The sequence below is a fragment of the Sander vitreus genome, chromosome 3 (assembly GCF_031162955.1).
Source record: "Sander vitreus isolate 19-12246 chromosome 3, sanVit1, whole genome shotgun sequence".
NCBI lineage: Eukaryota > Metazoa > Chordata > Actinopteri > Perciformes > Percidae > Sander > Sander vitreus.
Genome location: NC_135857.1, coordinates 544,071 through 559,199, shown reverse-complemented (window position 1 = coordinate 559,199; position 15,129 = coordinate 544,071). Strand labels below are relative to the sequence as shown.

Below are 15,129 nucleotides of genomic sequence, written 5' to 3'. Positions count from 1 at the left end.
TGCTCAGTATTAAGTCAGGTGCATCTTGGACACTCACACCGCACTGATACATACTGAAGATGTCACTTTACCTTTAACCTGTTTACATCTCCATATATACTGTATAGGCTACACTATATTTGTTACTGCCTCTGGTTCTTATTGCACATATACATTTACTACAGTTTTATATATATATTGCAACTACTGTACACCTGTTTATCACAAATATATATTATTGTATTATATATAGTATTTTATTGCTATATTTTAACTTCTGTGGTATTTTATGTCTTACATTGTCATTTTTACATGCATGATTTTCTTTTTATACACATTTGTATGATCATTGTTGGAGGGAGCCTGAGAACTAAGAATTCCATTGGCAAGTAAGCTACTGCTTGCTTCTTTGTAATTGCAGTGCGTGCATATGACAATACATATGGCAATACAAATATCAAAATACACTTGAAACGTGACTGAGTATTCGAAATAATGGCAAAGATCGACAAAGAGTGGCAATAGCGCTGGGATCAGGAGATAAGGGAAAGCCATTCACATTTATTTCAAAATGGAGTGGAAAGAGCACCATATTGTAATGATGACTACATTAAGAAAAGAGCGGCTCACCTCCAGAAGATGGCAGTAACGCAACACGAATCACGCCAGCTGCCTTTAAACCGGAAACCTTGAAGAAGAAAAGTAGACGAAGAAGAAGCAGAAGAAGAAAATTCTTTGCGGTATTAGTTTGGTTCAAACAGCGTCATATGGAGCGTCTGGCATCTTTTGGAAGTAAGTATCGATATTATTATAGTAAAATGTAAGCGTTGAAGCTTTACACTAAACAAATCGCTCCTTTCTCAAGTTATCGCTGGTTAGCCACCTTAGCTCCACTGTAGCTCCGCAAGCGTTAGCTAGCTATATGTAGCGTTACTGCATATTTGTCAGCCTTTGCATATATGTAGCTAGTTGCGAAAAACAGCATTTCGTGTGCTTATTGTTGGATTACTTTCAGACACGTCCTACTATAAAGCTGAGATAGTTAAGATAAACCTAACCTAGCTACGTTAAGCGTTCATAAGCAGCGTTAGCAAAACTAGCATTAAGGCTACCGTTATATGCAGTGGTTTGTTTACAGCCGAAAATGAGTTTTGTTGAGTTTGTCCTGTTAGTCGTCCATGATTAAACGCTAATCATGTCCGTTTCAGATGATCCTTTTGATAAGCCACCATGCAGAGGTTGCTCATCGTATCTAACTGAGCCTTACATCAAGTGTGCAGAATGTGGACCCTCGCCTTTTTTACTCTGCCTCCAGGTGAGTAACTAGCGTTACAAATGTACAAACATTTTATTAGAGCTCTTGTTCATTCCCAGACACTGAAATTGAACGTTTTTATTCCAGTGTTTCACTAGAGGATTTGAATATAAGAAGCATGAGAGTGATCACAAATATGAAATAATGGTAAGTCAAATAAAAATTGTCTTGCACACACAGACACTCACCACACACTGACCTGTTAATTTATCCTCACTCTTAACTGTGAATAAAGACGTCAGACTTCCCCGTGCTGGAGCCTGGATGGACGGCGCAGGAAGAGATGGCTCTGTTGGAAGCAGTCATGGACTGTGGCTTTGGAAACTGGTGAGTGCTTTTTCACCTGTAGCTTGTAAGTCAATCTCTTTTTCAGATGGTCTTGAAAATATGTTGATGCTGCGAAGAAGGCTTGTTGAGGGTAAAATATATCTTTACCTTACAATCCACATTCCTGGATTTATGTTATGTTCCTCCTTCCCACAATTCTTCATGTAATTAAACGCCAATTTGCAGAGCAACTGTGGTCTTTTTTTAGTTGCCTTTTTAGACATGGACACTGGGAGATTTATGACTGATACTGTGTATCATTATGTGTTTCCTGTAGGATTATGTTAATACATTTTTTTTTTGAAAAATTGAAATATTTCATCATTTACACTACCACTTGCATGTTTGCTGACATTAAATGTAAAATGTTTGGCTTGTAAGCCTAAATATTAATTTTCTAAATCTAGCTATTATGTTTCTAAACTAATTATTGATAATGTCTTGGGACATAATAAAGGGGTTTTAAATGGGCCTAAATGCTTCCAGTGTATCATGATTTATGATACATTCTGTGTTCTTTCATCATGAAATAAACAGCTGTTTAAGTACTATAATTGTGTAGTGTGTGATATTCTTTTTGATTAAAACAATGATTTAGTGGGCTTTATTTAACAATTATTATTTTGATAACTCAATTGTTTTTTACAACCACTGTGTTCAGAATATTTACAACCTGCTGGATTGAATCATACCATGGTAAACTTTGAGATATTGTACACTAACAATTTTTATTTGTACCATTTTTTTCCTGCAGGCAGGATGTGGCATATCAGATGCGCACTAAAACCAAAGAGGAATGTGAGAGTCACTATATGAAGAATTTCATCAATAACCCGCTCTTCTCCTCCACCTTGCTCAGCCTCCGAAAAACAAAAGACTCTCGCTTTGCAGAGGGAGCTATTCCTTTCAAACGTCAGTATCCACATTATCTGCCTTCTTCATTTTTGTCTTTACTAATGTTACAGGAAAATGAAGACACAACAAAATCAGCAAAGTGATTCTGTACTCACATCTCTCACACAAGTTTAGAAACAGACATTTAATATTAGTTGCTTTAGTTATGTGCTGCCACCTTCCAGTCATGAGCCCTTTCTGCTTTAATATGAAACGGTATTCAGATTATTAAAATTCTATAGTATCATTGATTATGGGCTTTCAAAGATTTACATTAAAACGCTAAAGTGAGATGAAACTTGAAGCCTGAAAGCAGTTGGACAGAAGCATTTGTTAAGTCAGATTCCAGTGGGCTTCAGCTCTCCATCCGTCGCAGCGTTTGAGAGCCTAACAAACATTCCGCTGTCATGTTCACGCAGCAGTTGGCAAACTCGAAGCAGAGAGGAAAACTCTTTATATTTCCTATGACTGCAGTACGTATTGGAAAATCAAATCTTGGAAGACTTTTGCAGGCGTCTCATTTCTTGTTTTTTATGCACAATACAAAGAAAATGCTCATTTTATTGTACGTCTACTGTATTTCTATGATATTACAGCCACTGACGATCCCCCTCGGCCCACATTTGACTCTGTGCTGTCTCGAGATATGGCTGGATACATGCCTGCCAGAGCGGACTTCATGGAGGTGAGGGGATACATGCGTCCCTTACTTTATCATCTGTGCTAACACAGCCTGTCAAAATGAAATGGCCACGAGGTGGCTTATGATTAAATGTTATTCAAACGATGATTCATGCTCTTAATTGTTGGCTCCCATCGTTTGTTTTCACTCATGAATTGTTTATTATTGATCAGCTACATGTGAATTTAAAACAAACCAACATATGAAATTTACTTTTCACTGTTTTGCTAGGAGTTTGACAACTATGCAGAGTGGGATTTGAAAGACATCGACTTTGTGGATGATGATTCAGACATCCTACGTGGTGGGTAGAGTCTTAATAAATAGACTTTTTATCATGATTGTTTTTTTATTGACAAAATGGAAGATGGTGTGAACATTTACTTGTGTATTGTTCGATTTCAGCACTCAAGCTTTCCGTTGTTGATATATATCATTCAAGGCTAAAAGAGAGACAGCGGAGGAAAAAGTAGGTCCCTTTCTTTCTCCAATAAATGATGAATAAACGTGTTAATGTATTCTGCTTTATGTAATGACCCCTGTCTGTCAGTAGATGGCACTATAAGTTTATATTGGCCCTTCTGGGGCCTCATTTCCCGCTGATATAGGATTTGTGTCTTTACAAATCCTTGGAGACTGGGAGTGTGGCAGACAGTCAGCAGAGTGATTTTATTGCACATTTAAGCCTTTTTTCAGGCTTTCTCATTACAAGCCACAGGGACTCATTCAGGTGCAACTTACTAGCTGCGGGAACCTCTTGTCAAACCTTGAATGAGGGGAAAATGTGTCTGTCTCCTGGTAAACTGTGACATTCTGCCCAGTTTTAGAGGGGTAAAACGGTGTCTGATAGGACACCTTTGTTGCTCTAATGTACATTTGACTTGCAATTAGTTGATCGAAAGAAAAATAATCAGCAACTATTTTGATAATCAACTAGCCTGGTTGACACCAGACCCTTCTCAGTTGTAACTGAGAGGGGGTCTGGGGAAGCTTCATTCACAGCCCATTTCTAAAGGGGCGTCACCAACGGACGCCGCTCAAATGCCTCTGGGCGCAATTGGATAGACCTAAAACCAATTAGAGCGATGAAGGTGATGACGCTTCAACGTTGCTGCGCTATCGTCATCGTGTAAAGCCCGCGTCAACGGTTGTGATTGGTGCCCCAGTTTGGAAAAATTGGAAATGGGCTTGAATGGGCTTTTAGCCAGACGGACTTGCAGAGCATATCTCTAATTTGCCAGAAGTTCGTCAGGGTTTTCCCAGGCTAATAATCAACTAAATGTCTTTATATCAATAAGGGTAGACAAATAAATAATAGGAACACCTGTCAGTTAAACACATTACAGTTCAGCAGCACCACAAACTGTCTCCAATCTGATCATACAGTTGAATCAACGCCTCCTTCAAAAACTGAACATTGTAACCTTCATTACGGAAGGAAATGATTGAAGGACTGTTTTATTAGACTGCAATATGATTAGCTAAGTGTACCTGATAAAGTGGCAACTGAGTACATAATTAGCATAGGTTTTGGACCGTTGGTCAGACAAAGTTTACATTTTCTATAAAATAAAGAATTAGGCATTTTAAAGGCTTTAGTTAGTTGGTACTCTTTCTAGAGAATCTCCTCCACCTTAAGCCTGTTAGCTGTCATTCTTGGACATCCACAGTCAATCCTCACTGTAATGGATCCATCACTAAATTCACTTTAACAAATGTGTGCTCCCCGGTGGAATGGCATGTATTTTTCTTAGTCCCATAGTTCCCTTCTCTTTTTATAACCTTATTTTAACTGTTGGCTTGTAGCTTGTCAGAGATGCTTCCAAGCTATTGACACGGGTCGAGACCCTGACCTCTAAACCCTGAATCTCAGAGTACACTTTTAAAGGGAGCCTACTACAGACCTGCTGTGTACAAGGCAGATATGTGTGTGTGTGTGTGTGTGTGTATATGTATGTATGTATATATATATATATATATATATATATATATATATATATATATATATATATATATATATATTGGGGTTTTCAATGCCATGATGACTTTATAGACTGTAACAGCCAAGATAATTGCATATGGCTAATGCCAGTTTTAATGTTAACACAGCAATCAGAATATTCATTTACATAGTAATAAATCTGCATCTTCATTTCTTTCAGGGTAATCCGAGACCACGGACTGATCAACCTGCGGAAATTCCAGAGTAAGTCCTCTTGTGAAACCCATATGGGCTCGGCTACGGCAGTATTCATAGCATCTCAGGAAGGCATCTGTTATCAAGCAGCCAAATCGCTGCTGAGCGTTTCTATGGATGCATGCAAACAACTCCAGTGTAATAACCACCATTAACCTCTGAGGCCCCTCGGGTAGCTGAAGTGTGGCAATTGACGGACCTCGTATTTACGATCAAGGCTGCGAATAGTCTGTGTGCCACGGCATAATGGCTTCACTGCGAATAGATCCCTGTGTGCTGAGCACTGCTGCCATAGTGACTGAAATGCAGGGGGCTTTGCTCATTGATCCACCTGTAAAAGGTTGGATTTTGGCAAGTTCAGTCATGTATTTCTTTGCATCTCTTGGGTTTTTGCAGTAGAGGCCAGACGGTGAGGGGCTGTCTAACTATGTGTGACCACCCAGCCCATCGTTACTTGTTGCTCTGAAAAATTGTCTAGTTTGGGAGTGAAGGTGTTCTCCCCTCCTGTTTTATTTATGCATTCTCCAGCCTCCAGTTAGCCTTTACCCCCCCAGCATTCCCTTATCTCCCCAGTCAGACAAAAGGGAACTCAGAGTAGCTGTAGAGTTGCAGACTGGTTGTCATGGAGACTGTCAAAGTGTGTGTGGCAGATTGACCAACGTTGTTGTTTTAGGGCAGTAGTCTGTCTAAAGTCCTGGAAGGGCTTGTTACATTAAGTGATTCAAGTCTGTGTGGCCTTGTTTGTGTGCAACCACACAGACGTCCAGTGTTGATGTCTCCTTAGAGACATTTTTCTGTGCGTCCACTGTTTTAAGAGCATGACTTCATGTGTTTAGCCTGAGATGGCAGCTGCTCATTAGCACTCACATGCAGGAGTCTGATGAAGGAACATCACGGACACACACACAAGCACTCCTCTCGCACCTACACAACAGCTTTCCTCTCTGGCTTTGACACTTGTCTGTTACTCAGCAACACGGGCGATGCTGTGAGACGAACACAACAAGGTCTTCAGCATGTGTATGCTTGTAGAATGAATTAAGTGGTGCTGAATGCACATCTGTGGCGCTAATCTAAGGGTTCGATAGATCTGATGGTTTAATACATTTCGTTATTTTGTGTTCTTCAAAAGTAAAACCAAAATATGTTTTAGAACACTTGGTTCTGGTTAACAATTACACTAAAATGGCTGCAATTAGGGCGTGGCAATATATCGATGTTATATTGATATATGAGGCTAGATATCGGCTTAAATTTCGGATATCGTAAAATCGCAATAGGACACAAGTGTTGTCTTTTCCTGGTTTTAAAGGCTGCATTACAGTAACGTCATTTTCTGGACTTACCAGACTGTTCTAGCTGTTCTATTATTTGCCTTTTCCCCACTTAGTCATTATATCAAAAAGACCAATAGAGAATATTAAAAATAATCCAGCCCTGTGCATTTTTGCCAGCAGTTGCATGCACTAACCAACAGCTAAAGCTAGCAGATATGAAATAGTAATTGGCTTAAAGACTGCAAAAACAGTATATACAACGGAGTTTAAAGCGGGAGTAAGGTTCGGTTTAATATGTTGAATGTACATTGCATAGTGTGCAAAGATACTAAGAGTAAAATAAAATGTAAAGAGTACATGCAATCCATTCTGTAACTCCCTAGACGCAAGCCTCACAAGATCATAATGCAGTACAGCCACAGAATGGCTATGATAATATATACTAGTAATATTTACATGCATATAAACCCAGTGTTGATTTAGAGCTGGTGATGAAGTAGACAATGCAGTTTAGGGGAAATCAGGCAAATGGAAACTAAATTACTGCACTTCTTCCTCAAATGCACTTAAAATCACATCAACCATTGATGTGTACAAGTATTTATGTGGGTGGATTTTTCTTTCATATTTCTGTGTTATATTTGTTTGTATCTTGTACCCACTCACTTCTCTGCTCTCTGTCTCTTCCAGTGCTGGAGCGATGTTACCCGAAGGAGGTGCAGGAGCTATATGATGTCATGAGACGATTTGCCAGAGTGGTTGGGCCGATTGAACATGACAAATTCATCGAAAGTCATGCACGTTAGTATCTGGCTGAGTACACATGGATAGGCTCTGAGAATCAGTCCCAAACACAGATAATTAATAATAATAAGCAGGCTTCCCAAAATGTCAAACATTTCTTCTAAATGTATCTATATTGGTCAATATAGATGCACACTTACATGTATGAATATATATATTGATGGCTACAAATTTGTATGAACTCCTCATGAAACTGAGTGATGCAAAATGTTTACTTATTAGGGGCTTTCTGACTGGAGGGATTTTTGCAGTTCTTAGAACTAAATGTTCCTAGAACACTTTTTTTTTTTGTCGTGTTCCGACAGGAAAAATTTCCGACAGGAAGGTCTTTTCCCTTTTCCTAGGTGGACTTGATTGGTCGAACTTATAAGTCACGCCCACTGCCAACTCGGAACTTGCAGGCAGAGCAACAACGGGACATTTCTAACAATTTTCACCATCTTATTCATCATTAAATTCACTTCTGACAACGTTTTAGGCGAGAAATTAACTGTTTAGATTTCGAATATAGGCAGTCTTGCGAAAATTGATGCCGATTTGACAATTTGCTTCAAAGTTTTTGGAGTTGAGAAGCTCCATGAAGTGAGGCGACAGCCAGCAAGCGCCTGCCCCGGCTTCTAGCTCGTCGCTCGGCCAGTCATGCTCAGACACCTCGCTGTGAGCTGGAGGTCTCTCAGACCGCTCTCGTAAATAAACGGGAACTAACGGGAACCTGTGGTTAACTGTCTTTTCGGAGTTAAACTCCACAAGCGTGTCCTGGCCGTCTCTCTCTCTCTCTCTCACACACACACACACACACACACACACACACACACACACACACACACACACTGCAGCAGGCAGAGGCGGGGTCTGTTCCGAGTATAATAAAGCCCCGTCTGTGTTGAGCAAAACATTACGTGAATTACTACGAGAATGGACGGAATGCGGAACTCGGAAAAGTGGACTGATGCGGAGGTGCAGGCACTGCTGGCCATGTACGGCCTCCTCCATGCTGCTTTGTTGTCGTATGTGGCGCTGAGGTCTAGTGACGATGCTATAAAGACCGTTGCCGTGCTTGCGTCACTCCCTTACCCCTCCTACCAGTCCCTATGGCCACTTGGCCAGTGGGAATGCAAACGGAAAAAAAGATTTTGGGGGAGAGTAGTTCTTAGAACTGCTCAGAAGTGTACTTTTCCTCTAAAAAGTACAAGTACTATCCGGTCGGGAAGCACCTATTGTGTTGGATGTGGTTTTAAGAACTGTGCTATGGCTGTGTGAGACAGAGTTCAGATAGCTGTCTTTGTAACAGTACATTCAGATGTGCCTTATTCTCCTTATCCTTGCAGTAGAGTTTGATCTGAGGAGAGAGATCCGCAGGCTGCAGGAGTACAGAAAAGCAGGGATCAAGTCTTTCTGCAGTGAGTCTAGTTTGACCTTTTCACTCCTCTGTTCAACAAAACTTCAATTAAAAGTTGCATGCCTAAGCAGGGAAAATGTATTTATATTCATATTTGAGCTAAAGTCTTTATTTTGAGTTTGGCTTTACATTTAGTAATTGTTATTATCGGCAACAGTGTATCAGGTCTTTGGATCATTCACGGGAATTATAATATTTGGCTTTGTTGATGCATGACACACAAAGGAACTGAATATTTTATTGAGTTGCAATATCAGCTACACTCAGAGAATTGCTTTCAGAATTATTAAAATCTTGAATATTCCCTTTTACATAATGATTGATTCAGTACATTAAGCCTTACCAATGCATTAAAAACAAAGTTGTCCCACCTGGAAACTGCCCATCAGCACTTTTAGAGTATTATGCTGCATTTCCACTGCATGGTACGGCCCGGCTCTACTCGACTTGCTCTTTTTTCGTTTTCCATTATTTTAAAAAAAAAAAAAAAAAAATTGCAAAAGTTGTGGATTGTACCTGGTACTTTTTGATACCACCTCAGTCGAAGGTCCAAGCGAGCAGAGCCAATACTAGAAGGTGGAGTTAAAATAGTGCAGACCACTGATTGGCCAGAGAGAAGCGTGACTAGTGTGACACGGAACTTTCTGTATAACCCCTCTATTTTAAAATACCCAAGCTACGTCAATAGCATCCACAATTTTTGTATTCACCCGACACAGATATATAAAAAAAAATGGCAGCCTACAAAACTACACCGTATACTACACTGTACAATTGACAAAGTGCAGACGTTCCTCTGTTCAGTTGTCGATAAAAGGATCCAGCCAGTGTCGCATTGAAGATGATGTCATGGCAGATTCTGGCCGTAGCGATATTTCAATCAGGTGAGAATCCGGGCCCACACTGAGGGCGTAGTCCCGTAATCTGCAGTGGAAAATAAAAAGAGAAAAGCAATGTGAGTCGAGTTGAGCTGAATCATCCAATTGGAATTAGACATTAGTCACTACCCAGAACCCATTTGACACAACATACTTTTTTATAATCCTTGTCATGTGATGTCTCTGCTGACCTCTCTGTGTAACCAATTTCCAGGTGCCAAGGTGTATGAGCGGGTGAAGCGGATGCGGGAGGAGGAGCGGAGGAAGCGGACCATGTTGTGTGACGTGCTGCAGTACATCCAGGATGGCAGAGCCTGCCAGCAGTGGCTCAGCAAACAGGCTGCAATGTGAGGCTTACTGCGTGTTATCCAGCGTGTAATAGAGGGGCTGGTGAAGTCGCACTCACCGCAACCCTGACCTCCGTCGCAGAGACGACTAGAGCAGACGCTCATGTTACTGTGCATCCCACTTCAACCTCCATCTCTTAAGTGTGTGTGTGTGTGTGTGTTTTCTAACACTTTTCTTTATGATTACAGAGATGCTGGCATCACTCCAGCTGTCACAACAATCACAGTGTCAGGTACAAAGCTTCTCTCCGCCTTTATACTCCCTCCTCTCTGTCGCCTTGGCATTGGCACAGTCACATTAATGCAGACGCTCCTCCATAAATATACTCGGAAAATAGGCCCCTACATGCATATTTTCATCTTGCTGTTTTTCTCTTTCAAATTAGCTGCCTTAACCTCTAGAGCACAAATGGGACCCACACTCCCACACGGCTATATTAACACAATTTGCACACTGTAAATATTTGTTCCCCTGTCTCCTCCAAGCAAAACGATTAACTGCATGTTGTCAGCCTGCTATTATGTTTTTTGAAGTGTAGACCAACACTGGGATTCTGCATGTCTGTTTGACTGTTGTTGAACTGACTGTTGCTCCACAGCGACAGGTAGGCGGAGCGCCCCTCCTCTCAACCTGACTGGGCTTCCAGGGACAGAGAAGCTCAACGAGCGGGAGAAAGAGGTACATCTCTCTTATCTGTGCCTAAAGGGTCATACAGAAAGACCTCAGTGTGCAAATGATTAAAAAAAAATAGGTTGAGATATTTATTATTTTGTATTATCTAAGGTCCCATTCGGTTAAGCATGGGAAACCCTTGCCTCTTAAAAGCAGCAGTAAAAAAGGGCAGGTGGGATTTACACAAGCCACAAAAATATCTGGAGAGCTGCGCTGTTTCAGGTATCCATTCCAGCGGCTTTTAGCAAAATGCTAACAACAGTATGCTAACATAATTACAGTTACAATGCTATCATGCTGGTATATAATAGGTATGATGTTGAGCATGCGGAAACCAGAGTATTCAGAGCATCACCATAATCAGTAGGATTCAATATTAATCTGGCGATAGTGAATATCAATACAAAACCTCATGACGATCCATCCAATATTTGTTGAGATATCTCAGTCTAGGCCAAGGTGGTGGACCGACTGACAGACCGGCATTGACACCTCCACACACCTGGCTAATTACTGCATAAAGTGGCCGAGACTGTCAGATTCAGAAAGTTGCAGAAGTTGGTGGTCTCAACCTCGTGCTATTCTACCAGGGTTTCAAATGCTGTTTTATGAGCTGACAAGCTCTCTGTTTGCAGCATACTGAGCTCTTTAATAAGACAATGTATGTTTTTTTTTAAATGGCTCCTACTAACCCTTGTACTTGTTTTGTGCTTGTAGTTATGCCAGGTTGTGCGGCTGGTGCCGGGGGCCTACCTGGAATATAAGCAGGCCTTGCTAAATGAGTGCCGACGGCAGGGAGGGCTGCGGCTGGCACAGGCCCGAGCGCTGATCAAGATTGACGTCAACAAGACACGCAAAATCTATGATTTCCTAATTAAGGAGGGCTACATCACTAAGGCCTAGGAGCGTTTGATTTGACCACAGTGGAGATTGGATTTTGGTTAGAGGTTCATTTTCTAATCTTGTAACAATGTAAGCGTGTGTTTTGTTGCTGTTGCTTTTGCAATTTTCAATTTTGTAATGAGGTCTGTTTGTGTTTTTGAGTCTATAATGTGTTAAAATGGCAAATGTCTTTGTATAATTCTCTGTCAGAAGAACAGGGTCTCATATTAAAATAAGCAAGTATTTATTTCTCCTGTCATAAAATGTTTATGAAAAAAACAATTTAAAGTGTTTGTTGATATTTTATCTTGTGCAGAATCGACCCTACTTGGACTGAAATGTCTGGGAACCCTTTATTTCACAGGTCATGTAATTGACCTAAGATTAACTAGATATAAATATGTGAATTCATAGCACATTTTGTGGAAAGTTTAATTTTGCACTAATTAAAAGGGAAAAGGAGACCGTGTTTGAATTAATTCATTCCGGTTAATTAATAGTCCAATGAGACACTATTTTAGTCAGTGCTCACCTCAAAATGCAAATAAAAAAAAAAAATCTACGGGCAAACATAAAATTCAACATATACAGAGGATAAAGTTTTCAATAATAAATTAATATTTATGGGAGCAGTTCATTCAACAATGTTTATAGTAATCAACAACTGCTCTAACTAATTAAAAGCATCCTTGTCTCTATTTTCCTGCAACTAGTGGCGAACAAGAAGTTCTTTTAAGAAACTTCCTAGAATATTATTGGGAAATTGCAAACCTGTAAAATTAAGTGTTTAAAGACAGATACAATAAGCAGGAGAGTCAATGGATATTGATCAGTCTTGACACCAGACAAATGACTTCATGAACTCATAGTATTTTGATCCTCTGTAGCTCTAACATAGACAGGAATGATCACGGATTCCTGTCTATGAATGACCACTTCATGTTTCCAGATGATGGTTAATATAAAGGTATCATTGTAGAGTCATAAAATTCTGCCTGACCAATGCTGAGCTGATAGTTTTGTCAGCATTTTTGAGTGATGCTCCACAGTGACACAGACAGTTATTGGCATCGATCCTTTCCATCTCCATCTGTGGATGTGTTTGCCCTGTGTGAAGTGAGAGAACTGATGAATCTAACCGCAGCAGGAGGCCACCAGCCTCCGACAGGCTTATCTGAGCAGAGAGCAGCTGCCGCATCAACCTCAGCTAACAGCCTGATTAGAACGGCAGGTTCAACCTTTGATGATAAGGGCGAGGCGACCGTGGAGGAGCGTCTGAGCAGAAATACTGAAATGCAGGGATTGGATCTGGATTTAAGAGGATGTGAAGGAGAAGACCTTTCACTTCTGCTCATTTCACAGGATACAGTTTTCCTCATGTCATACTTGACATCTTTACCCGAGACTCAAGCTCCAGCCAGCCTCAACAACCTAGGCTTTGATCTATCCTCTCTCCCTTTTTATTTTCTGTTTAAAGCTTGAGCTCTCATGGCTGCAAATAGCGGCAGTTGATGTTCGGTCTGCGGTGAAAGCAGATGAACAAATGTGACCCGAATATTCTGGATTCAAAAGTGAGGCACTACATAACAAACTCACAAACACAAACACACTGACTGAGAAGTCATCCATAGCACTATGATAATGAAGCCACCATGCTGTTTAAAAAAAATAATATTATATATAATAATGTATATTACTATATAATACAATACCTGCATCTTCCTTGATTACGTGTTGCAGCCCATTTTATGGTAGAGTGGGGGTTTCTCCAGCAGCAGTGGCAGCGAAAACTGTCCTGTCCTGTTAGTAGTGTCCTGAGGAGTATCCCGGGACAGTCAGACACTTTCCTGTGACTCCCATGACTGTCCTGGGACAGTCAGACACTGTCCTGTACACTGTCCTATGACTCCCAGACACTGTCCTGTGACTCCCATGGATTGTCCTGTACACTGTCCTGTGACTCCCATGACTGTCCCGGGACAGTCAGACACTGTCCTGTGACTCCCAGACACTGTCCTGTGACTATCATGGGAGTCACAGGACAGTGTCTGACTGTCCCGGGACACTCCTCAGGACACTACTAACAGGACAGGACAGTTTTTGCTGCCACTGCTTCTCGGTTTCTGGCACAGCTTAACTTACTTGCAATGTCATGGAAAAGAAAGATGGAAAAAACGTTTTAAAGCGTCAAACTAGCAACACTTTATGGTGAGACCGACACATTTCGGGTTGTGGTTCTCATTAGGGTCGTCATAAAATATTCACAAAGAAAATTATAAAGGCATCCGGTCACATACATACATACATACATACATACACAGCAGCCATCCAATAGTGATGTCAGTGTGCCCACCACATCCAATTGTGATGTCGCAGTGGACTGACCGCATTGACATATACTCATACTGTAGTAGTTTGTTATATAGTCGTGTTGCATTTGAGCAATCACAATCAGATTGATATTGTTTTTTAAATCAATTTGCTTTTTACCTTGATCTACCCAATCATTGTCCAGATTTAATGTTATTTTCAAAATTCAGTCTATTTGTGATTATTACATGCAGCGTATTGTGACTCCAGCTCAATATACGGTTTGCCCAAGCTCTTGCTTGAGATATTTTTTCTCCAATTGAGTTCAGCTTCTTCCGCTGCGGAGGCCAAGCTGAGCTGAGTTTTATATTAGTGTCGATAGTTTTATTTCTGTCTCCAAGGACGTGTGTCTCAGTCTGTGACTCGCTTTGTATCTCCTCTGGGTTCAGACTTTCGTCAAATCCAGTGAAATAGAAGACGATCAAGTCACGAGTGTATAAGCCTTTTTTTTTTTTTTTTACACTGCACTGATCACATATTTGTTCACCATACAGAATGTGTCATGTATTGGCAGTCAAGCTGAGCAGACTCCTCATTTGCTTCACCCAGCACATGTTGTGCCATGGCCCTCTCTCTGTCACTGAGTCTGTGCTGTAGTGGCAGGGGCAGCAGATGGAGCAGATGTTAGTGTCAACACTCTGCATGTGTGCACAGATGCAACATTTCTCAACCCACCCACACACTCTCCTTCTCACTTTGCTTTAGGTAAATTGATGCTGACTTCCATTGGGAGGAGAATCGTGTATATGTGTTGATCTTATAAACATCACATATGGAGAGAAAGACTCATTCTGACAGTTTAAAATCAACATATTTCACAGGAACGATGGATAGGATAATGTAAATAAACAATAATCTGCATCAGGTTTCATTATTTTACATAATTTCATTATTACATCAATTTCAATTAAAACAATCATAAACAAGACAAATTCTGTTCAGATGGGGTTTAGAAAATATTGTTTTTGTAATGATATGGAGGATATTATGCTTTTATTTTGGTTTTGTCCTCATGTTATTGTCTTGTGGGTGTTTATGTGCCTAGAAACAATAATACTTATTGATTTAAGAATATCTTAAATTATTCTTATCTTAAGAACTGTTC

General features: G+C 40.5%; 1 protein-coding gene across 2 annotated transcripts; it reads left to right on the top strand.

The window, feature by feature from the left end:
• Positions 1-665: 665 nt before the first annotated feature.
• On the top strand, positions 666-11,936 carry tada2a (transcriptional adaptor 2A). 2 transcript variants are annotated; one of them, XM_078245435.1, is made up of 15 exons: positions 666-771; positions 1,188-1,294; positions 1,382-1,441; positions 1,530-1,621; positions 2,376-2,533; positions 3,112-3,200; positions 3,429-3,501; positions 3,603-3,666; positions 5,360-5,403; positions 7,362-7,472; positions 8,804-8,875; positions 9,967-10,099; positions 10,289-10,332; positions 10,699-10,778; positions 11,490-11,936. In XM_078245435.1, the coding sequence occupies exons 1-15, from the start codon at positions 747-749 to the stop codon at positions 11,673-11,675; spliced, it is 1,338 nt and encodes a 445-aa protein (XP_078101561.1). In that variant the 5' UTR covers positions 666-746; the 3' UTR covers positions 11,676-11,936. The 2 variants fall into 2 exon arrangements, with proteins under 2 accessions (XP_078101561.1, XP_078101567.1); XM_078245441.1 differs by lacking the exon at positions 1,382-1,441.
• Positions 11,937-15,129: the final 3,193 nt, after the last annotated feature.

What these genes read in the sequence shown, in the direction of transcription:
- tada2a (XM_078245435.1), top strand. Translation starts at nt 747, where the DNA reads ATGGAGCGTCTGGCATCTTTTGGAA. An exon ending in CAACCTGCGGAAATTCCAGA is followed by an intron (nt 5,404 to 7,361) that starts GTAAGTCCTCTT and finishes TGTCTCTTCCAG; the next exon opens with TGCTGGAGCGATGTTACCCG. An exon ending in AGGGATCAAGTCTTTCTGCA is followed by an intron (nt 8,876 to 9,966) that starts GTGAGTCTAGTT and finishes ACCAATTTCCAG; the next exon opens with GTGCCAAGGTGTATGAGCGG.